The 24876-nt window shown below is 42.2% G+C and overlaps 1 protein-coding gene across 1 annotated transcript in view; it reads right to left on the bottom strand.

Annotated features, from left to right (window-relative positions):
* The window catches only part of PIGN (phosphatidylinositol glycan anchor biosynthesis class N), a 79559-nt gene that overhangs the window by 26622 nt on the left and 28061 nt on the right, over positions 1–24876 (bottom strand). The window contains exons 13-20 of the mRNA XM_033154430.1: positions 23971–24026; positions 19514–19592; positions 18291–18470; positions 14691–14830; positions 12890–12989; positions 12557–12649; positions 11279–11370; positions 9713–9827 (exon numbers count right to left, since the gene is read on the bottom strand). Coding sequence (XP_033010321.1) covers positions 9713–9827; positions 11279–11370; positions 12557–12649; positions 12890–12989; positions 14691–14830; positions 18291–18470; positions 19514–19592; positions 23971–24026 — 855 coding nt within the window. The remainder of the gene's footprint in view (positions 1–9712; positions 9828–11278; positions 11371–12556; positions 12650–12889; positions 12990–14690; positions 14831–18290; positions 18471–19513; positions 19593–23970; positions 24027–24876) is intronic.

Genomic DNA, 24876 nt, shown 5'->3' on the forward strand with positions numbered 1-24876 from the left:
ACTCTAAGCAGCATCATTGGGGAAATGGTGCAGATCCAGACTATTTGCATCCTCTTGCTGGCATCAATTCCCCCAACTCCATCTCTATACGAGCTCAGCAGCTCATATGGAAGCAGTCGGGCTATTTGTTTTGAAGTGCTTATGCAATTACTGTGGTTTTACAAGGTAGCAGAAAACCCTCAACACAATCTCATTTTAGCTTTCTGCAGAATTGGCTTCTAGGATGTCTCCCTCTCCCCAAAGGTTCTTGGTTCTTAACTTATACAATTCAGAATCTGTCCTTTCACTTGGTCGGTCTGATTTTCTTTGCTTGGAAAAAACAACAACATACAGTACAGTAGTTTCAATGCCATGTAGGAACAGTGCTCTTTTGCAAAAATGTTCAGTAATATTGTTCAGGATTATGGAAAAAGCTTGCCAAGTAGCCTGAGCACAGCATGCAGTATCATGAAAAGTTAAGAACTACATCAAAAACCTAAAAATCTAAAAATGCAGAAGCTCTAGGAACCACATACTGCTTGACATATTTCATGTTTTCTTGGAGGCATTAGGTATTGTATAACCCCATTATGTTTTGGATGCCACCGTAAAGTATTCAGCAACTCCCAGAGCAAACTGTTGATTCATACTTGCATAACTGCATTTCACGCTTGATTTCACCTAGGCAGAATAAATAGGGAAATGAAACAAACAAATAAGAAAAGAAAAGAAAAACTTTGGGAGGAAGGCTTTCAACAAAGTTTATTTAAGAGGTAGACCTGTCAATAGGAGTCCATTTCCAAGCTTACAGAGTTACAGATTAGAGAGGTAATTAGAGTAGATCACAAAGCAGCAGATATCTGGCACAGCTTTTTATGCTTGTTTAATAAAATTTGCCTGGCGTGCCATCATGTGACAACCCACAGAGAGGGCAATAAGTAATATATATATATGCTGGGCTCTCTCTCTCTTTTTCCTGCCCTACACAACAACAGCTTAGACTTCGGACTTGAAAATTAATTTAATGCAAACCTTTCCCCCACAACAGCCCAGTAAAGGCACTAGCCAGAGTCATCCTGCCGTCCCACTTTATATTTGTCTATCAATCAAGTTTTATTACAGAGGAACTGAAGTTATTTCCAGCTTCGTCCTTACTTTGCGGCTGGGTGGCTGTAAAGGGTAGAGCGCTAAGCCCCACATTTGCCTGTTCATTGGAGTCTATAGGGAACTGAAAGTGGTGATACCAAACTGTTCGGGGTGGATAAAACCAAGTGGGACTGCAAGGCACGCCAAAAGGGCCTCTCCAAATTGGGTGAGTGGGCAGTAAAACAGCAGATTCAATTCTATACAAACAAGCGTGAGATAAAACTGCCTGTATTGTAATGCCCTTACACAAATCAGGGCTTTTTAGTAGAGACGAGGAAACAAGTAAGAAGGGACATGATAAAGGTGCATCTCATATATGAAGTGGATAGAGTGAGGTATTTCTTCCTGTCCCATAATACTAGAACTCGGGGACATCAGATGAAGTTTGTAGTAATGGGATGCTTGCTGGAAGATTCAAGACAGGAGAAAAAAGAAAGCAGTTTCTCCTCCCTATGGAATTTGCTCCCACAAAAGGCAATGAAAGAGTTGTCTTTTAGCAGGTTTATTGCAATAACCTGCAGTTTCACAACAGTGTATATTTAAAGCTGATGAATAAAAGAATGCTAATTTAGAATATGCAGCAAACGTAAAAAAAATAAATTTAAGGAACTGCAGAAAGAGGAGAAAGGAAGTCGAGTTTTGAAATGTTAGGATGATTGTAAAACTATCTAAATGTATATAACTGAAAATCATAAATAATTCTTTAAAAAAAAATAAAGTTGTCTTTTATATCACTTAATAAAACAAATATTTCTAAACAGTTGTCATTAAAACAACAGAAGTACAACAATGTCATTCAATAATACTAGAAAATAGGACCAAACAGACCAAAACCTATCTCTAATGAAGTTGTAACTTTAGTTTCTATTGTACACTGTTAAATGATTTTATTCATTTAGATTTTTTAATAATAATAATAATAATAATAATAATAATAATAATAATAATAATTTTATTATTTATACCCCGCCCACCTGGCTGGGTTTATAAACTCCCCCCCCCCTTTTTTTTAACCACCACTGGTTGCGTATCCTTCGGGACACGTACACGGCAAACCCGGAAGTATTTTCCCGGGTTTCGCTGCACACGCATTCACAGAAGTGCTCTACCACGCCACGCGCATGCGCAGAAACGGTCCCTCCAGTTGCAGAAACCTCGGGATCCGACCAGAGCTCCAGAACGGATCCCATCTGCAACCGGAGGTACCACTGTAAACATAAACTATATATTACAAATAAAACTGAGCAGTGTACACAACAGAGAATTAAGAGTCAGAATCCAGGAAAGCTCGGGTAAATGTATAAGTCTTCAAGAGGCTCTTCCTCACAAATTACCCAAGGGAGGGCATTCCAGATGGTGGGTCTGTGTTGTCACCAAGCATCCGCCTACAAAGCCCTTCCCAAATATTTTGAATCAATTTTCTATTTCGCTCATTTCTATAAAAGTTGCACACAACAGCAGCCGCCATGCTTGCTTACTTTTGTTCCATCTTCACAGCAACAGAGCTGTTCATTATAAGGAATTCCCAATAAATGCCCCTCAAGTACAGCAGAAGGAAATCCAATTAAATCTAGTTTTAGAAAATAGCAGCTGATATTTGGGAACAGGCAAATATTTAAAGGCACCGGGGGTAGGGGGGGGGGGAAGGCTGGAAGAATCCAGTAATAAAATGAAGGCTTCACTAGGCCTTTTTCTTATATGGCAGACCTCGCCCATAACAGCCGATAAGGAGAGGAAGAAGTCAATACGAAGAGTTTACTAGGCTAGATGCATTTAAATATGTAACACAAAAAAGGTAATTCCAACCCAGAAAGCATCTGTACTCAGTTGTTCCCAAACCTGTTTATTTAGCAACACCACAGAAAGATGGAAGCTGGGGTGGATCTGTTTGCTCTTCAAACATAAAGAGCAACATTAAATTTATCTTCTCCATTATGAAAATGTACTGTACACACTGAGGGTGGGGTGGGAATGCTGTGTGGAAGCCAAAACAGTCCTGTTTTAGGCTGATCAAGGCTGTTCTTACAACAGTATTTGTGTTCTATGTTGGTACCAACAAAGAAAAACTCATAGAAGTTTGCCATTTTATTGCCCTTCAAGAGACGCAGGTGTTGTGAGTTTAAAAAATGTAGAATATGAAGTAGTATGATTTGTTGCTGCCTGATGAATGCAAATAATTAAAAAAAATGTCTATTTATTTGGCTTCACAAAAATGGCTTGATAGTCGTGTTTCGAGCTCATTCAAGAACCCAGGAAAATGGCATAGGATTAATGTTTAAGTTAGACGTAATTATCTGTGCAGAATTTGAATTTCTCTCAGTTTCCAAATACCAGAGCCTAACTAAATCGCCTTGGGGTTGTGTTGGGGGGGGGGGGAGTCAACAGCTCACACATGTTTTTGCTCCTTTCAGCAAACGTAGGACCACTTTGCACATGACATACTAGGTATACACCAAGACAGGAGTGTTTCTAGAATATTCCAAAAAGGAGTGCCAACTTGGCCCCACGACAGTGGGTTCCCGATGCCGTGGGTGCCATGCAGTGTGCATAGCCATGGCACTCAAATTTGTGGGTGCCCGGCCCCTTCATGGGGAATTTTGTGGGTACTCGGGCACCCAGGGCCCCAGGGAGGAGTTGGCATCTTTTCCCCAAGATGTTTTGAGTGTGCATTTAAACAGTGAATAAACATTTACAAGTGTATCTGCCACACAAGTACATGTGCCCCTCAAGCAGCTCTTGATTTTGTTTGGCAGCGATAATGTAAAAAATTCCTGATAGCTTGCTACTACTGTGCAGTGTGTGAAATGGCCTTGACGTGGAGATAAACAGAGGCAGCTTCCCCTCTCATTCACAACTAAAACCTGCCATCGTACAGCTGTCTGGCTCATCATACTGTATTCCTTCATTCCTTGGGAGTGTTAACCTCATGCACCATACTGTCAGCTGAGGGAGCTCTTTAAAGGTTCTTAATGCAACAAACAGGATAAGGAGAGCCTTTCCATCTGAGAGCTTCCAGATAATTTAGCCAAAGCCAGACCCCAATTTGAGTGCGGCTTTACACTACAATCGGCGTTTCCGTGCGCTGCTCTGGTTCACCAGAAGCGGCATTGTCATACTGGCCACATGACCCGGAAGCTGTACGCCGGCTCCCTCGGCCAGTAACGCAAGATGAGCGCTGCAACCCCAGAGTCGGACACGACAGGGTCCCTTTACCTTTACACTACAATGGACTCAGTTTAGCATTTAGCCAAGGTGTCAGGGAACTGTCCCCGGTCTCCCTGGCGCAATGCAGGGTGGTGGAAGGGGCTTCGGGAGGCTACAGAGAGCCCCAGCCCCACCTCACCAGCAGCACTTCTTCCTCTAGCAGGGGGAATAGCGACGTCTCCAGCGGGGAGGGGCAGGGAGTTCCGTGCCTTTGGAGCAGAGGCTATGGGGATGCTGGAGAGACCCTGCACTCCCCTCACTCAGCGGGCAGGGAGGGAGAGACGCCAGTTCCGGCGCCCCAAATGCATAGGGGGTGAAACGTAGGGAAGGGAGGCGGAGATTTGGGATTCCGAAATTCTTATGTTGGGGTCCCAGCCGGAAGGGGCCACTCCCGGATTCTGCGAGTGACTGATACAGACATAACAAAATAAAAAATATAAAAAAACTCCTTCCAGTAGCACCTTAGAGACCAACTAAGTTTGTTCTTGGTATGAGCTTTCGTGTGCATGCACACTTCTTCAGGTACACTTACACACTTCTTCAGATACACAAAAGCTCACACCAATAACAAACTTAGTTGGTCTCTAAGGTGCTACTGGAAGGAATTTTTTATTTTGTTTTGACTATGGCAGACCAACACGGCTACCTACCTGTAACTGATACAGACATGTACTTGTAGCTCTGCACAATAAACCTGTTAAAAGACAGGTCGGAGTTTTGCCTGGTTACTCACGAGCAACAACCCCACGGACCTTACACAAGGCATGCATCAAACAGCGAAAAGATAAGGCGGAACACAGTTTATTAGATTAGCTAAACTGAAGATAGATTTGCAAACATTAATCCCGAGGGTAGGATTGCTTTCCTTTAAAAGGTTACACAAGTTAATCACAACTCTCTTATAGGAAGTTACTGACTCCTAATTTACAGACCTTATTTACAGTGTAGCCAAATAAAATTCCTCCGGAGGTGGCTTGGTTGGAAAATGATAACAGCAGCAAACCCATTTGGATTCTTTGTGGTCGTCATTTGAACTGTTTTCATTCCTAGAGGTTTGTTTTGTGGCAAAGCCAGCATGCCAAATCGGTCTGAGCCAACCCAGGTCACACAGGAAGAGGGAAAAAACAGGGGTGGGTGGGGGAAACAAGGATAAAGCGAAGTATTTCAAAGAAAGTAAAAAGGTGACTTTCATTACAACGTTGTGGCAAATTACATAGTTGCAATCTCTTTTGCTTTTTACCCTAATCAGTTTAGCTCCTTATTTCTTCCATCAATACCACATTTACAGTGACATCTAGTGGTAAGTAAGAACATGCTTGGGGGGGGGGGAATTAAACTTGCTGAGAACCACTAATGTTTTAAAAAATTATATTTAGTACTTATTAGAGCTCAACCTACAGCAGATTTCCTTTTTACATGTACACTGGGTAGCAATAATTAATATGCAATCCACTAAAACTGGAATATTTTCCACCCTGTGATGAACCACACTTCAAAATTTTCTAACAGAATTCATGAGAAAAATATGTTGACAGTAGCTCTGATTTATGTATAATCTCTAACTGGAAATAATTAAATATTTCTAACAGAGCACCTTTTCTAAGTGCTTCATACACACATTGGCGCAGTAATCTTACAGTATCAGTGTTAAGGTATAAACCAGTCTTATTACAGTATATTCATATTATAGATGGGTGTGATAAAGGGGGAATGCAGGGAAGCAGGGCCGGATTTAGGTCTGATGAGCTACTGAAGGTCATGGGGCCCTTTATATGTCCAGCTGTCCTTTGTCAACAACAAATTGTCACTGTTTTTGTGTGTTGAATATATGCTACATGGTAATTTAGCGGACCTAATAGGTATCTAAAGCCATTTGCACATAACAAAATATTTATTTTATCAAAGTAATTGTTGAACTGAAATTCAATTAAGAAGAAGTATATTAACAGTGAAATACAATTAAGAAGAAATATATTAATAGTGAAATAATTATCAAGCTCTAACCTAAAATGATTTTTTTAATAATGCAAACACATTGGCATGTGGCAATAACAAAAGTTCCTTTAGAAACACAATTGACAAAGACTCATAATCTAGTCCCTAGAAACTTGCTTTAATATGAAACAATAATAATAGCAAACCAGTGATATTTTAGGGAGCAGGCTAGCAGGCGGGGCCCATTACTTCTCATAGGAGCCTACACAACACAAAACACTGTTGCTGTATGTAGGTTTTATTTTATTTGTTTTTTATCGTATATTTGGGAAATGTACATCCAGGTTTTTTTCATGTAAATTTTTTTGGGGCCCCCAAGAGAGTGGGGCCCTAAGATATACTGTATATCGCGGTGTATAAGACGACTTTTTAAGCCCGAAAAATCTTCTCTAAAGTCGGGGGTCGTCTTGTACGCCGGCAACATCATGCGATGTGACCCGGAGTTCCGCCCCGCCACTGGCTGCATGGAGCCTCTCCCCGGCGCTCCAGCCGCAACCGCTGCCTCAGCCGCCATGGAGCCCGGGCTGGGCGTGGGCGGCAAACGCGGAGGCTTCCTGTGCGGCGACGGGGAGGTTCTCCCCGCTGCCCCAGGCGTCGCTGCCGCCGCCTCAGCAGCCATGGAGGCCGTCCTGCGCTTGGGCGGCAAGCGCGGAGGCCTCCTTTGCGGCGACGGGGAGGTTCTCCCCGCTGCCCCAGGCGTCGCTGCCGCCGCCTCAGCAGCCATGGAGGCCGCTGTGCGCTTGGGCGGCAAGCGCGGAGATCTCCTGTGTGGCGCGGGGGACGCTCTCCCCGCCGCTGCCGCCGCCTCAGCAGCCATGGATCCCGGGCTGGGTGAGTATACCCCAAACTCTGTTTTTTCACATAAAAAGTTGGGGGGTCGTCTTATACGCCGAGTCGCCTTATACGCCGTGATATACGGTAGCTTGTTTAGCTTATATGTAAATCTGGCACTGCAGGGAATTATAGCTCTGTGATTTTTTTCTGGAGCTGGTGGGATGATGGTTTCTGCCAGTACACCAAGATAACTAAAAGACTCGCTTTACTCCAGCAAGTGAATCAGGAAATAACAATGCTTTTAATCTGCATGTGACAGATTAGCAGAAGTCAAAAAAGCAGAAAATAAGCAAGTAGAGGCTAGATGCTCCATTCCTTTTCTTTGATGGGGTTTCTACTTCAAGCTAGCAGTTTAAATTCTTGCCAAGATTGCATTTTTAATTAAACACCAAAGTTTGCATCTCGTCTGGCTGAACTTTTGCTAAAGCTCAGTGTAATTTACAAGTTGAGCCCGTGCAGTCAGAAAACAAGCACCGTCGAGTTCAATGGCACTTAATTCCAGGTGAGTGCAGGATGGCAGGCATGCTGATGCTAATAATTTTGGTGTTTTGCTATTTATTTATCGGATTACTAAAGCATCCTTCTTCACACAGTGAACTCGGGCCAGTTTTCAAAATACTACATTCCATATAAAATAATAAAATACTATAGAAAACCAACCATTAAAAAATTACAGCAGCCCAGGGTGTGGGGGGGAAACCCCCTTAAACGATTGTATCAAGTAATTTCTCCCATCCACACCTTCAGGGAGAGGAAATTTCACAGCTGAGGCACCACGGCAGAAAAGGCCCTCTCTCATATCACTGCAAAGTGGGCTGAGCCTATTGGCAGGATGACAAAAAGAGTGTCCCAGTGTGTAACACTGACTTGTACACAATTCATAGATCTACAGTGGAGAGGGCCTGATATGTATCAGTGGGACAATTTCTCCTCTATTCCCCAGCATGCAGGCACAATGTTATGGGTATGTTCTTTTACGTTTTAGAGGTTCAGCATACTTAAGACATAAGAGGGGAGTTCTTTGAGTCTAGTAAGAAAAGAAAAACTTTTAAGAGAAAGTGGGTATGTGTATATTCTCAAGGAGGAAGTTTCAATGGCATCTCATGCCTACGTGAAAACAGTAGGTTTGCATTCTGAAATGACCTGGTTTCATAATATACAACAGATACTCAGAAAATATACTCTCTCTCCCTGTAACGGTGAAGCTTAACCTGTTTTGACAAAGTGGTTTGGAGCCATAAGCCAAGGGTGTTCTTTATCTCCCCACCACCAGTGCCAGCCCTGCACGACCATCTTTGTCCTGAATTCTTAGCATGAAGGACAAAGAGGAAATATTTTAAGTTTTTTACAAAACGAGCAGACACGAGAAAAACCGGAGAAAGAAAGAGGACTGCATTGGTTTTATTTATGATCTGTGCCAGTAACTTTGAAAAGTTTTGTTTGCGCTTCCCTCCGACAAGCATTTTCAATGCAGCTTTGAAATATACCCCGGGTAAGTAATAGGAAAGGAAGCCAATCTACCCCCACGCCAAAATCATGGAACCGTTAGGCTTATTCGAAGCCAATTTGAGTTAGAATGGGGGCAGGCAAGGTCTGACTGTTCCTCCAACCCGCCCGCCCCCGGTGAGCTTCAAGATACCTCCCCAGTACAAATGCCTAACTCCACCTTCATGAACGCCTTCCAACTGCTGCTGCATCTCCTGCTCCAGAGGTTGGGGGAAAAGGAAGAAGAACACCAGGAAAACTATGTTTCCCAGCGCTTAAGATCGCTGGCTTCCTTCTGCAGCGGCACCAGAACTGTTTTGCTTCTCTGTACAATTGTCCAGGAAAGGGCTGCACATAATAATCTAAAGATGCTTCCTGGAGCTATTATTATTATTATTATTATTATTATTATTATTATTATTATTATTAAAAAGCCAGTTTTACCCACACAGTCACAATGAGCTGAACAGCTGCTCCACACAGTTTTGAAACGTTTTTACAAAACCCAGAAAAGAAAGATGGCAGTCAGCCCTCGGGCTATCACAAAAGCACGCGTAAGATACTATCACTCCCATGCATGGATTGGTTCATATAGATGTGGACTGTTCCGCCTTTTCATAGCACGCAGAGGGAACAGACCACAACCGCTGACCTAGTGTTAAATGCAAACTAGGAGATCACGGTTTGGGTCCTTCCACATTCCAGCAGAGAAATGGGACAAAAAAGGCGAGTTCATGGTTTATCGTGACGCAGGAGCCCTTGACTCGACAGCAAGTTCACAAAATGAATCGGTTACACAGAGGTCCTCCTTTGTAAACGTGGAGCGTTCTTGCATTTCATTTCACAACAGAGAAACACGTTTGGAGTTCTGCTTGCTTTGTGGAGGTGCTGCGTTGTAGCCAATCATTACAAGCGCCTTAAGAAATATCAAATCAGTGGGGAAACTCGTGGTAAAAAGTACGCTGACCCAGAAGAATACACAGAACTGATTTTATAAATATATATATATAGTGGCTGCATAAATGAAAGCTACACTTCTCAATAATTCATGTTTACAGAAGTCACTGACCTGAAAGAGGTATACTGTGAGTTCTTTACAAGGCAAGTATTTCTTTTTGTGTTTCCAGAGGCACGTCACCAGGTAAGATGTAGCCATCAACAGTATCAGCAACCCTGCTGTGGTTCTGTAAAACATAAGATATTTGTGAGGTTGTTTGATTTTTTTTTAAAAAAAGAATATATAGCTTTAGGAATAATTTTCATGAAGTTGAAATCATGTTACTGAAGGGCAACTATACAACATGCATAAAGCATTAATCTAAGCTTTTGGGAACTAGGAGGAAGACAGAGTCAAGGCGTTTTGACGATGTCCTCCTTCCCTTTCACAAGACTCTGTTTCACCATAACTTCACAGTTTCCCCTATTGTGCCAAAAATTTAAAAAGCCACTAAGTTGGCCATTTACAGAGGAAGAATTACCTCCCAGTAACTAAGCAAGGAAGCTGTATAAACATTGGTTCCTTTCTCAGGGAATGACTGCATCTCCTGACTCTACCAGGTCCCAAGTCCACTTGCGGACCCTTCCGTCCCTCTGTTTGCAGAGAAGAGCCTGCAAACCGTGTCACCAATATTGTCAAAACAAAATCGAAAATTCTTTCTAGTAGCACCTTAGAGACCAACTGAGTTTGTTCCTGGTATGAGCTTTCGTGATTGCAGGCCTCTAATTTCTGTTCTTCCCCTCTGCTCCCAGGACCCAGAAGGCAGTCCCCAACAACGTTGTTTCAGTGGCTTCCCTTCTTCATGGCAGGGAAGTAGAGAAAGCTGGGGAAAGGTCTCCATTGAACTCATAGCTCTACAAATAGGAAGGGCTATTAAGAAATACCTAAACTTTATTTTGAAACAAGACTGAAACCAGGATGGGATTTCCTCCAAGGAGGGATACATTTATAGAGAGAAACAGAGCCAGATTTAGGTTTGATGAGGCCCTAAGCTACTGAAGGTAATGGGGCCCTTTATATGTCCAGCTGTCCTTTGTCAACAACAAATTGTCGCTGTTTTTTGTGTTGAATATATATGCTATATGGTAAATTTATGGACCTAATAGGCATCTAAAGCCATTTGCACATGCAGAATGTAGGCACCCTATATATATAAATGAGCAAACCAGTGATATTTTAGGGAGCAGGCTAGCAGGCAGGGCCCATTACTTACATCATAGGAGCCTACACAACACAAAACACTGTTGCTGTATGCAGGTCTTATTTTATTTGTTTTTTATCTTATACTTTGGAAATGTACATCCAGTTTTCTTTTCCTTTAATTTTTTTTGGGGGGCCCCATTCTTGGGCCCTAAGCTATAGTTTATTTTGCTTATATGTAAATCCGGCACTGGAGAGAAACCACTCTAGGACGCCTTTCTCCAGCAAAGAGGAGAGCCGTGCTCCAAAAATGAAGTTTTCAATAAAAATACCTCATTTAAAAAACAACAACCATGCATTTCCTCCACAATTACCTTATTTAAATCCTGCAATTCAACAATAGCGGCGATACGCTTTCAATAACATAATCCCCACCCAATGAAAACGAAATCTGTACATGCCAAAGGAGGCTCGGAATAATTTTATTTGTGCTCTTACACTAGAGAGAAACTTGGCTTTCTTCCTACAACAGGCATCAAGGGGAAGACTGCCAGAAGCAAACACGAAAGAATCCAGCTTAGCACGATCGTCTACAGCAATGAAAAGAAACACCAAATAAATTGAGTCACATGTGCAAATAAAACTAATTATGGGAACTGAAATACGAAGTGGAAACAGCAGGGTTTAGGTGAGGTCATGTCAAAATTGCCATTTGGGGGTCTCAGAATCCTCAATAAAAACATGCACGCACCAAATGCAACCTTCTGCCTAATTTAAGAGTTATCCTTCGCAAGTTTTAGGCGAAAGGTTGCATTTTGCACTCAAGGCATGTTCAGGCATTGGGCTGAAAGCAGTAGTTGAAAGCAGGGACGGCGGCTAGGGGCTGCATGCAAATCTTCGCCCAATGCCCCAGTGCATGATGGCCCTCCCTGCTCAGTTCCTGGCCTTCCTGGGCTGAGCAGGGAAAGATCTGGAGTGGGCTTCTACTCAGGTTTGTTAAAATGCAAGTAGGACCCTCTGCATGATCGGGGAGCCCAACAAAGCAGCCCTCCTGTGTTTGTTGGTGACCTCCTCGTCTGCTGTGTGCCTGCCACCACCCATCATGAGTGGGCTTGCAGTGGGCGGGCACGCAGCAGAAGAGGAAGTAGAGGCAGCGGGGAGGGTGGGGGCAGCCTTACCTGATTTCTCTAGTCGAAAGATGTCCCCGGCCAGCACCACATAAACTACAAGGCAAGTCAGTACCCTAGGTTTCTATATTTAAGGATTACCAAAGCGCAGTGTGGTCAAAATGTGAATAAAGCTGCAGTTCTTCCTTGAATCGTATGGTTAAGAAGTGCGGTAAAAGGCAGAACTAATCACCCTTCAGATGCACAATTTTGGGGTGAAGTGACTTCCCTATTGACCTGCCACACGGTCATAAAATTGCAGAAGCCTTTCAACCCCATTCTCAACAACCTATTTAAAGCTCTGTGACATTAAAGCAGAAAGGGACTTGGGAGCCACATGGATTTTGTGTAATGACCAGCTGGCTGCTAAGAGAATTGTGCAACTTTTAAGAATTGGTGGCTGAATTTGCTTGTTTTTCTCCATCCTCATTCCCCCCCCCCCGGCCACCTTTTGGATCATGGCTTTTCGATTGCAAGCCTGAGGGGAAAGGACCTTCTCATGTTTTATTGATCTATAAGCCACCCTGGGATGCTTTTTGGCTGAAGAGTGGCGTAAAAATATCTTAAACAAATAAGTAAAAGAATCAGAATCTCTTTGAACATTAAATACCTTTGCTTGGTTCCACTGCTGAGTAACCAGTGGCCACATGGAAAAGATAATCAGGCCAAAACTGAGGGAGGAGCGATAGAAAAAAGAGAAAACCTAGATTTAGAAATGGAGGTAGGGGAGAGAAATACAGACATGTTAGCAAGACTGACATTCTCCTCAGACAAATAATATCCCAAATAATATCTTCATAGCCCAGTTTTAATTTCTCAAAACATTTTCTGCATTCATCCTTTTCATTATAATTTAAATGTATGATTATTTTTAAAATAAAAGGTATCCAATGAAGTAATGAAAGCTAATTAATGAAAATCAATAATTAGGTGTATCACTTACTAATATTTCAATTCCCAGGATGCAAATGAGTAAGAATCCAGCAAGCTGAGCTGGCTGAAAGTTCACGAGAGATGCGACTAGTCTCTGAATAACTGGGTATCTGTATGAAAAGATTACATTAGGCAATTATTATTTTTTATCAGATCATAAAGTACATAAAGACTATCACCTAACAAGGACCCTCAATGCCTATGAACTGGAAACAGCAGTTTCCAGTGCAGCATGAAATGAGAGAATAACTATTTACCGACATGACCTGAATTATCTACTTTGGGACAGTTCAAATTTTGTGTGGCACAAGTTTCTGCTTCGTATACATCAGTGTACAAAGCAGTGAACTTAGAAAGACTAAAGACATCATACGTAGCCTGGATCAGAGGGAAGCCTTCAGTAGCTAGAGAGCAGAATTAAATTCTGCAGACTTTCCTATCCCTCACTCAGAGTCCAGACACAACACTTCCTTCATCCTCTCCCGCTACACATAGTTCAAATGCCCCATTTGCCCTTTCCCTCAACTATTCCACGAAGGCGGAATACCAAATGAAAAGAAATGATCACTGTTAGCACTTCTGGCAATGAACTGCTACTTTGTCCGCAATCAATACATATTGTACTAGCCTACAGAATGTGGTAGGAGCACAGCAGGAGCCACGCACAAAAAACAACCATAAATAACAATGCCAATCAAATTTTATTGCATGGTGGGTGGGTGTCCACATACATAGTCTACAGAACCATTTACCCTATCAAAAAGCGGGGGGGGGGGGGGAGAGCATACATCAGATAATTTGCTGCTCAGAAAGTAGGGGATTGTGTTATTCAACTACCTTTCTGCCATATTAAAAGCATTTGCTCATCAGTACCACAATCATGCTTTTATTATTGTGGTGGATGGCGCATGAATATTGCAAGATTTTAACTTTTCCTGCACAGGTTTTCAAGCTGAGAGTGAGGGTATATACGAAGTTGCTAGTGTGCATTAACTTGAAGTGATTGAAAGCGTTAGTGCATGTAGAATTTGGGTGGGTACTGTATGACTGAAAGTTGTATCACGCGAGTTCTGATGTGTCAGAGGACTGCCCTCGCTGGAAGGCAAGGAGCTGCCAGGGCTTTATCGGTATCGCGAGCCCCCGTCCCAAATGCTGAGCAATTCATCTTCATCCAGTGGGGGAAGCAGTGATCCCTCTAGTGGGGAGGGGGAGATGGGAGCAGGAAATAGGAGTCAGGGCTCTGACAGGGGAAGAGAGCCCTCGCTCCAGGCAGAGGCTGGAAGAGAAGCACCCCTTCCGTCTCCCCACTTGCGCAGGGGGGAAAGACGCAGAGGGGGTAGGCAGGGGTTGCGCATCCCGCGCCTTTTATGCTGGGCAAAGAACTGGAAGGGGTCATTCCCGGACTCTGCCGAAGGATGAGCTGGACGTCTTTTTCTTAGCTGCACTGTATATAATTGCACAATAAAGAAACTTAGTTTCAGAAGATTCTGCGTCAGCCTGGTTACTCATGAGCAGCCACTGAAAACCTTACATGATGTTTTATCTGTTTGGGGGTTTTTTTGTTTTTGTTTTGTATGCCGTATGATTTAATCTTCTTGTTTGATTGCCTTGGTAAACCGTTTTGCAATATTTCTTAGGAGCAGAAATATACTTGAAACAAACAAACAAACAAACAAAAGATATCAGGCCACTTTAGAAGGTATTACTCATCAGTTCTCAAGCTTTCTTTGCCTTTTTGCTTCCTCTTGATCAACTTCAAACGCAGCCATACAGATTCCCTACCTCCCACCCCTCCTTTTTTCAAAACTTACTCTTTCAAAACTGCGTACCATATCGGGACTGGTAACAGACAATATATGTAGTAAGTCCAAGGCAAGCTTTGAATGAGCAGGAAAATGGTGATTAATATCCCGACAGTGAGAAACGTATACTGGAAAAGACAACTGGCTCCCTGAAAATAAAACAGATACTTGTAAATATTACTTTAACATTGCAAACATTTTCTTTTAATCAAAACAAAATAAAATAAAATAAATCCTTCCAGTAGCACCTTAGAGACCAACTAAATTTGTTCTTGGTATGAGCTTTCATGTGCATGCACACTTCTTCAGATATGAAATTTTATTTTAATGTTCTTCAGATACGAAATGTTCTTCAGATACGAAATTTTATTTTAATGTTCCAGATTAAACTACTGCAAAATGTTTGCCAGCTTTTGCAATGCAAGGCAGACAAAACAAAATTTCAACAAGCTGTTGACAAGCGGATTAGTTCACAGAAAGCCCAAATCAAAAAGTTCTTAGCATGGAACTAGATACTATCACAAAGGGTGGGGAGGGGTCATGTTGAATTAGCCAACTCTGTAACACATAATGAAATGCAATTGTGTCCTGACATCTCCAAGTCACGCATTTCCCTGTCTTCCCTCTCTCCCACATCATCAGCAACCACCAACGATACGGAACAGAATCAGGGAAAAACAGTTGCCACGTTCAGTTGTAAACTCTCGCCTCAAAGCATAGTGAGGGAAATTATTCTGTGAACACACTGTACTCTCGTGTACACAGCTCCTGGCTTTGCTCCTGGCCTTCCTAGAGCAGAAAAACAAACCTTGGCTTCCTGCTCAAGGATTGTTGAGAAGAAGCAGACCACAGGTTTTGGTTCAGATGTAATTGCTAAGCAGGACGCAACTTGTGGTTTTGTTTTGCTGCTCAAGGAAGGAGCGAGGAGGGCTTGAGCTGCATGCTAATCTGCCTAGCTATGCTTTCCAATCAGTGTTACAATCCAACATTGCCACTATGATAACACAGGAGGAGGCGAATTCTATAGAAGGTTGCCATTTTCAGAAGCGTTCTTGTCTTGCAATGTCTAGTTCTACCTTTACAGGAGCAAGAGTATTGTGTATTGTGTAAATGGAGCTCTGCTCTCTGAAAGGCCTACCCCAATCGTTTCTGTAGAAGAAGCATGCATCTATCTGACATATATACTTGACAAAATTCATGGGACAGACCGAATATACAGCTTTGCAGGATCATGATCAGAGGGGGGGGGTGAATTCCTTCTCTTTGAACCAATTAATTTTAAGAAGTTATTCTGGCAGTGCACTTGCAAATCAAAACATTCCACAAATCACAAAAAGCACCTGTGCATATAATTGTAAGGAAATGTAAGTTTCTAAAAACATTTTTTTTCCAACAAGGATTTATATCACTAAAGATTCAAATCTGCCTAAATGAGAATACAGTCATACCTTGGAAGTCGAATGGAATCTGTTCCGGAAATCCGTTCGACTTCCAAAATGTTCAAAAACCAAATCGTGCTGCTGATTGGCTGCAGGAAGCTCCTGCAGCCAATCAGAAGCCGCAGAAGCCCCGTCAGACATTCGGGTTTCAAAAGAATGTTCACAAACCGGAACAATCACTTCCGAGTTTGTGGCATTCGGGAGCCAAAACATCCAGGGAGTTCGACAACCAAGCTATGACTGTATATACTAATAATATGGGAATTTCTTATGCTGATTTGAAAAACAATGCTAGGCAAATACAAACAGGCACAATATATATGAGGAAAGAGCACAGAAAAATCCAACATCTACCTTTTACTATCTCTAATGCTATCCTAGGCCAGGCATAGGCAAACTCGGCCCTCCAGAGGTTTTGGGACTACAACTCCTATTACCCCTAGCTAACAGGACCAGTGGTCAGGGATGATGGGAGTTGTAGTCCCAAAACATCTGAAGGGCTGAGTTTGCCTACGCCTGTCCTAAGCAATTTCCTATATATGCACATATTATTCCCCCTGTCAAACAATGCAGATTAAAAAAATAGACACTTGTTCGTGAAATTGCACCCATATACATCCAGAAATATAAACCCTACCAGGATTCATCTGTGGGGAAACGAAGGCATACACATGTTCTAAGGAATCAGTGTAGCTTGGTGGTTAGAGTGTCAGGCCAAGACTGGGGAGACCCCAGTTCGAATCTCCCATTCATTCCATAAAGTGCACAATGTGATCTTTTGCCAAAGACCACATCTTAGCCTGAGCTACCTCACAGGGCTGTTGTGAGGATAAAACAGGGAAGCCACATATTCTACCTCGAGTTCTTTGAAAGAAAGGTCAGATATAATTATAAGTAGTGGATTTTTTTTTTAAAAAAATCCAATTTGCTCTTGTGAGCTCCAAGGGATACGAACCCCACTGTTTAAAAAACAATTCAAACATTTTAAATAATTTACTCTCAGATGCTTAAAAATATTTAGAGATGTAATATGTAATACTTTCAAACACCTCCGGAAATTCAGAGCTCTGAAATTACATCTTTAAATATTCTTCAGAATCGTACGGGGAGAGGATATTTGAGACTAAAGGCAAGGTATGAAACGTTTTGTCTCTAAGTATTTTTTGAATTATTTAGAATAATTAATCAGCCCAGTTTATCTCATTTTACACTGTACTTTGCAAAAGGTCAAGACTCTGCTCACATGAATTTATTGGGAAACGCTAAGAAAACAGCGATCTTCATTCGTGTCAGCAAAAAAAGCAAATCCTTTCACAATGAAAGGTTTTCAGAGGTTTAATTTTTCCACAGCATAACGTCTTTGCTCTCAGTTCATCTTTTCAACTGTGCGTATGTGTTTGAGCACTTGTCAGAGAAAACCATTTTTTTCTTCCTATTTAAATAGATGCATGAGATACCAGGAAACGTGTCATAGGATTATTTTTGTGTCAGATGTATGAGAAAGAGGTAGCCCCCTTCTCCTTAACCTTGGTTTAACATTTATTGCAGATGAATAAATGCTGCAAAAACACTGGTTGATCCGGCACTGTTTTTAATATTCCCCCCCCTTGACACCTGTTTGTTTGTTTTTTGCCACTCTCAGCTCTACTGGAGTGAAAGTGCAAAATATAAATGTAATAAATAACAATACCTGTGTAGACCTGCCAAGCCAGACACTGAGCTAACTTGCTACAGAAAATGCCCTAAACAGCCTCGGCCCAGTATACTTGAAGCAGCGTCTCCACCCCCCATCATTCAGCCCAGACACTGAGGTCCAGCTCCAAGGGCCTTCTGGCGGTTGCCTCCCTGCGAGAAGTGAGGTTACAGGGAACCAGGCAGAGGGCCTTCTTGGTAGTGGCGCCCGTCCTGTGGAACGCCCTCCCATCAGATGTCAAGGAAATAAAAAACTATCTGACTTTCAGAAGACATCTGAAGGCAGCCCTGTTTAGGGAAGTTTTTAATGTTTGAGGTTTTATTGTGTTTTTAATATCCTGTTGGAAGCCGCCCAGAGTGACTAGAGAGGCCCAGCCAGATGGGCGTGGTATAAGTGATAAATTATTATTATTATTATTATTATTATTATTATTATTATTAAGCAGGCAGAGCCCAGAAGTGGCAGAGCTGAACTTACCTCTTTATTCGCGATGCTCCTCATCAGGTCAGTATGCATCTTTGTAATAATCAAAATGACATAAAGTGTCCAGCCCACAAAACCCATGGTGACACTGAATCCCAGGAAAAACCTGTCGTACGTATGATAATAAGAGAGTCCTTCCAAAGCAAGGCGAATCAGCTTGCTGCAAAGAGAAACCTATAGAAAGGAAACAACCATTATAACTCTGTTGCTCTCAAGACTGACTCACAACTGGGCTCAAACCCAGCTTTCATAGACAAACCCAACTACCAGTGGTGAAACTTAGCAGATATGAATTGAAAAATAAAATGTAAACATTAAATGTAAAAGGTAAAGGACCCCTGGATGGTTAAGTTCATTCAAAGGCGAATACAGGGTTGCGGTGCTCATCTCGCTTTCAGGCCGAGGGAGCTGGCGTTTGTCCACAGACAGCTTTCCGGGTCATGTGGCCAGCATGACTAAACCGCTTCTGCCACAACGGGACACTGTGATGGAAACCAGAACGCATGGAAATGCTGTTTACCTTCCCACCACAGCGGTACCTGTTTATCTACTTGCACTGGCGTGCTTTCGAACTGCTAGGTTGGCAGAAGCTGGGACAGAGCAATGGGACCTCACTCGGTCGTGGGGATTCGAACCACCGACCTTTTGATCAACAAGCCCTAGAGGCTCAGTGGTTTAGACCACAGCACCATCCGCATCCCTGTTACATCAAATGTAAACATTCTACCACTAGATGGCAATAGGGGGAGGAAGGCAGGCCCAGATAAGGCAGGGAAGGGGAGCCTCAGGCCCCATGGGTCAAATTTGACCCTCTAGACATCTCTGGCTGGCCATTGGGACTCTCCAAAGGGCACAACTTCTCCCTAGCCACACCCCTTCTTCCCTCACCAGCCCTGCTTTGGACCCCACTTGACTGTTTTTGCCTGGCTGGAATGTGTCCTTGGACTCCGATGACACTTCTTGCTTGCTTGTATGGATGGAAAATATAGTGGGACATGTGAAGAAACTGATCTATTGTATATAAAAAAGGGTTTCTAAAAAGAGGCCACTCTTGAGTCTGTCGCTGCCTCGCCACCAGCTTGTGGCCCTCGGAACATTACTCAGAGGGAAATGTGGCCCTCAGTTTGAAAACTATTACCCCGTCTCGTTTAACAGTTTGCTAAAATACCGCACAGAAGACTAAGGGAAGATGGAAGGGACTGTTTCTGTTCACTTACCGCTTCCTCGTACTTCTCACGATGAATAGAAGTCCTTGCTTTTCTAAGAATGTCAATCTGTTCCGATTCAGAGAGAGATCTATGCACAAGATAGAGGAATTTTATTTTATTTTTTGTCTCAGTTCCATTTCTCTTTTGAGGATGGAAGAATAAGAGCGGGCAAACTTCTTGCAATATAGTGTTCTATCTGTTTTGCTTCATAAAAGCTGTGGTTGTTACTTAAAAAAAAAAAAAAACACAATGCCCTCATTGATAAATTGCCATCTTGCTTAAAAGCATGTCTACAAGGGACCATTGCAAACTTTTTTTAAACAAAATTGCTGTATTTTCCCTGGAGAGTTTTTTTTTTTAGAATGCAAGGAGTTTTATTGCATCTGGAGAAAACCACGGAACCTGGGGGGATCTGCTAAAGACAGCAGCAAGTCATGCAATGTAAAGGATGTATTAGACAGAGTGTTAGAGAATGACAGCTTCTTCTTTTTATTCAGATTGGTTGGGGGAGGAAATCTTAATAATTGCAAAGCTTCTGAATCTGCAATACCCATCAGTATGTGTATGCAGGGCCGTCTTCACCAGGTGGTGCAAGGGATCCGGGGCGCCCAGCGCCCGCTACTGAAGCCACCTAAGCTCTTAACTATCTACCTGTTATGAAATAATAATAATTTTGATCAAGCTAGAAAAAACAAAATACATATATACCTAGGTATTACCAAAATGTATACCTACTGTTTCACTAAGGGACTTTCGACTTTGCGCGCTCATTTACCAAAGATGCGCCGAACTTGTCATTCACAACGGTGGTGCTTGTCAGGCTCAATGACGGCGCTTGTCATTCACAACAAGAGATAAGGCGTAAGTGTGGTGTCTCAGCATAATAAAACTTAATTTGGGGGGCTAAACGAAATTTGGGGGTGCTGGGCGGATCTTTGCACTCCGGTGGCGCATATGCTAAAGACAGGGCTGTGTGTATGCAACAACTATGAAAATCTGGGAGGTTTGAATGGATGCTCACTGCATCTTACAGATCACTGCACCGATGTAATACTGAGCAGGCCCAAGAGGTTTGGGATTATAGCCTTGAAAACTGTAGAAGCTTATCGTCAACAATGGGAGGGGGGGATCTGCTTCGTTACAAGAATATAAACAACATCGTTCCTGTGTAAGGACAATTAATTATGTAACTAAACATCAGCACTAATTGTGCAAAGGCTTGTAAATTGTCCCTTAGGAGATGTTAGTAACTCTCACTGGGAATATATATGACAAAATTAATATTTCCACCACATCACTCACGTCTCCCAATAAAGAAAAGAGAAATTGACAGTTCAGACACCAAGTCTGTGATGAAAACGAAGAACCTCAACAGTTTCAAGAGTTCGGTCTGGTTATCGATCCCTGCTCTTTTGAAAGAGGCCATCTCTGCAGATATGTGGAGTGGGGTGTCACTAAACCTTATAGAACAAGTAAAAACAGACAAACCCAACAATTTGAAAGTGGGGAATCTGTGCTTAGCACATACTGCCATACACACGAATTTGTTCGTCCCCCCCCCCCAATACTTAAAACACACACATTAAAAGAAGTGAAAAATACAGTAGTAAGTTTCTCAATGGGCATAAATTGGTGGGATGAAGTGCCTCAGCCGCTCATGACAACAAAGCAGATTATTTTTTAAAAGGCTGGGAAGAGAAAACCCTCTTGCACACTTATGTATTTTGCATGTAAATAAATTAAAGATTCGGGGTCAATTAAAGGCCAAAGGGAGGGGAAAATGTGATCTACAGCAACTCCTCTGGCCAACACTGCAGCTGAGTCAGAAGAATTCAGCAGGAACTAGAAATACAGAGCAAGTTTAGCCTCAAGGTCTGAAAGATGTGATGCAAGACACTTTCGAGTGAACGGGGCTTAATGGGGGAAGCAGGACAAGATTGCCACAAATAATAATTTAAAGTAAACTCTCCATATTGCAAAGGCTAAGCATGCGTAAAAATGAAAAAAAAAAAAAGGTTCTCACTAGCTGTTCCAGTGAAAAACAGGTACACATGTGTACAGGGTTGTTGTTTTTAGTTTGTTGCTGGTTTTAATCTTTTGAACATTTAAAATAGATATTATAATTGTTCTTGCCAATAATAGTATTGGTTTTTTGTTTTGTTTTTTGTAAACCGCTTTGAGGGTTGTCGTTGTTTTAAAAATCGAATGGTGTATACATTTTGTGAAATAAAATAAATGGAAAAAACAAGCTGTTTAAGGCTTTAGCCCTTTATGCAAAGATCAAGGACAGATAGAAAGTTAAGGCTTTTAGCATATTTACTAAGAACACAGCCTAGAGGAATGCAGTGGTTAAGAGACAAGAGAGTTGAACCAGGGAAGCTCCCAAATTCAATCCTTATCTTGGACAAGAAGAGCTCACTAGATGATAATGATGATGATGATGGCCTGAGGCAAGTCATTCACTACAAAGTTTCAGCCTGGCTCCACTGAAACACGGGTATAAAAATACTGATCTACCTTACAAGGTTATTGTAAGGCTGGCTGACATAATGCATGCGTAGCACTCTTGTGATATAAGCATTGCATGCAAAAACAGTAAGAAAAATATCTCGGTCGTTGCTTTTATTCTAACAGTGGTCTGCAGGCTACTTGTTCATCTCTCTGGGACCAGAGGGACTTTGGGGGAGAGGATCCAGCATATAACACATTAAATAAATAAAGATCCTAGACTAGATGATCCTCAGGGTCCCTTCCAACTCTAGGATTCTATGAATGTGAATTTTATGACAGCTTCGCTTGCTCCATCAGGAATGTATCCAGGAATGTATGTGGGTGGGGCTATTGTGTACATTTTAGCTTGCCGCCGCCCCCCCCCCCTTTATTAAAATTCAGAGAGATGTTCAAAGTGCTAACTGTAGGGAATATGTTCACTACAAAGGAAAACTGCTTTGTAAATTATTTCTTCTCCGCAAAAAGTCCTGCGGACCATTGTTCTCGGAGGGAGTTAAAGGAATTGTTATGAGAATTCTTAGCACTCATTCTGAGTTCTAATTCCGGTCATTCTTTTTTAGAATATGATATGGCCATACATTCTAAGAAGCCCACTCAGCAACTGAGGTCTAGGCCAACAGACACTGGTGCCTGTTATGTCTTTGCAGTATATTAGGACCATAAACAACGAAGAGTCATTTGCTGCCACAGCTTTTTCTTCTTTCTGAACAGTGCTTCATTAAATGTTCAGAGAGGTTCGCAAAACCCCTCTCCTTCCAACAGGGACCTGGTAGCACTGAGTCATTTCTGTGGTTCTTTTAATTTAGGTTGGTTTTAATTGAGGGCTTCTGTACTATATTCTTATGGTCTTATTGGCTGGTGCTGCAAAATACTTGGAAAAAAGCAGGATTAAATTGTTTGTTGTAAATAGGAAGATGTCAGCTACACAGTCCCCTCGTAATTTACTGTATTTTTCGATCCATAGGGCGCACCGGACCATAGGGCGCACCTCGTTTTTAGAGGAGGAAACAAGATAAAAAATATTTTTTCCTGGTTTTCCTCCTCTAAAAGCCCTGTTTTTTTGAGGATCAGCTAAAAGTTTTGCAGCTTTTTTTTGCAAAGGGGGAAAAGCAAAGCTCCTTTTGCAAAGGGGGGAAAGCAAAGAGGACAAGCCCCATTTTTATGGGGTTCAACTCACATTTCTGCAGTTTCCAGACAGATAATCTAATCAGCCAGTCACATGTTGCTGGGGAAACAAACAACCTCCCTCTGCAGCACATTCAACAATGGAGGGCGGGGCTGAAAGGGAGCTGGGACTCTTATGTCTCTCCAGATCTCTTGCTGATCAGCTGCTGAGCGGGGTCATTTCAACACTCCCTTTTCTCTTTGTAAAATAAAAAGCATGATCCTCTTTTGGCCCCTGGGCAATTCAGCTCCAGGGACCACCATTCACTCCATAAGACACACAGATATTTCCCCTTACTTTTTAGGAGGAAAAAAGTGCGAAAAACACAGTATCTCCCATCTCCAGAGGGGGATAGAGACAGGAGCAGTGAGTATTACACTTGCTCAGTTTTTTCCCTTTCTAAGTATCACAGTCCACTTCCTCAAGCCATCCTCCTGAGCCAACAACTTGGGTCTATCTTCTCCGACTCTCCATGGCAATTGATAATAAAATCAGGAGTAAACTGGGGTATGACTGCAGCTGGCACTGATATTCATGACCTCCTCTAAATATTTATCCTCACAACACCCCACCACGTCATAATTATTTCCATCGTATTGGGCCCACCTAGCTCTGCTTTTAAGTGTTTACATTTTCTCAATCGAAGCACTGATCCCACACAGCCATTAACTGCTCAGTAAATATCCCTATCAGTCCGGTTATTCCTTAATCATCAGTACCTGACAGAAAAGCAAAGATTTTTTTTTTTAATGTCTTTAAGGAAACACAGTAACATTGAGGACACCCTTACTTGAATGGTGAAAACAGGAATGAGAGTGTGCTTTTCTTCTTCTGTGCCATCTTAATCTGAGAAAGAACGATAGGTTTAAACAAAAAGCAGTGTACTGTATACTGTTAGGGAAACAAATTAAGAAAAAATATGGAGACGCAGGCCAACCTTCTGCATCTATCATACACAGGATTTTTGTATTTTAATTTTTTAAAATGCAGCCCAAGCATGTTTGCTCAGACGCAAGCCTCAGTGTTTGGTGAGGCTTAGTCCCAGGTAAGTGTGCTGCCCTAAACAAAGCCAGTGGGGGAGAAGGATTCATATTCATACTTTTAGGAGACACCTGAAGGCAGCCCTGTTTAGGGAAGCTTTTAATGTTTAATAAATTATTGTATTTTAATGTTCTGTTGGAAGACGCCCAGAGTGGCTGGGGAAGCCCAGCCAGATAGGCGGGGTATAAATAATAAATTATTATTATTATTATTATTATTATTATTATTATTATTATTATTATTATTAGTTTGAGAAGGGGGGAGCTAGGAGAGGCACAGTAAGCATTACCGCAGAGTCCTTTGAGTGGACCACTACAAGTCTCTTAAGAGATCGACTAAGGTTACACCTACACCAGATTTCTTTCCCATAATGGATAAACCCAAATTTAATTTGCTCTGGTGGTGTCCTAGAAACTCCACGTTATACCTGGTTCTGACTCCTCGAATGAAGACATCTAGGAGCAATATAGTCCAAAAATTTACCCAAAGAGAGGCATAAGAACCAGAAGCAGCAACTTATGCCTTCCCCCTCAGTATAGATGTCCAGGAGCAGACCATTCTTGTGCGACCCGCTCTCATCCAGATACACACACACACACACACACACACACACAGAGTCGTGGCTTGCGATCGAAACCCGGAAGTGAGTGTTCCG

This window comes from Lacerta agilis, chromosome 7, assembly GCF_009819535.1.
Source record: "Lacerta agilis isolate rLacAgi1 chromosome 7, rLacAgi1.pri, whole genome shotgun sequence".
NCBI lineage: Eukaryota > Metazoa > Chordata > Lepidosauria > Squamata > Lacertidae > Lacerta > Lacerta agilis.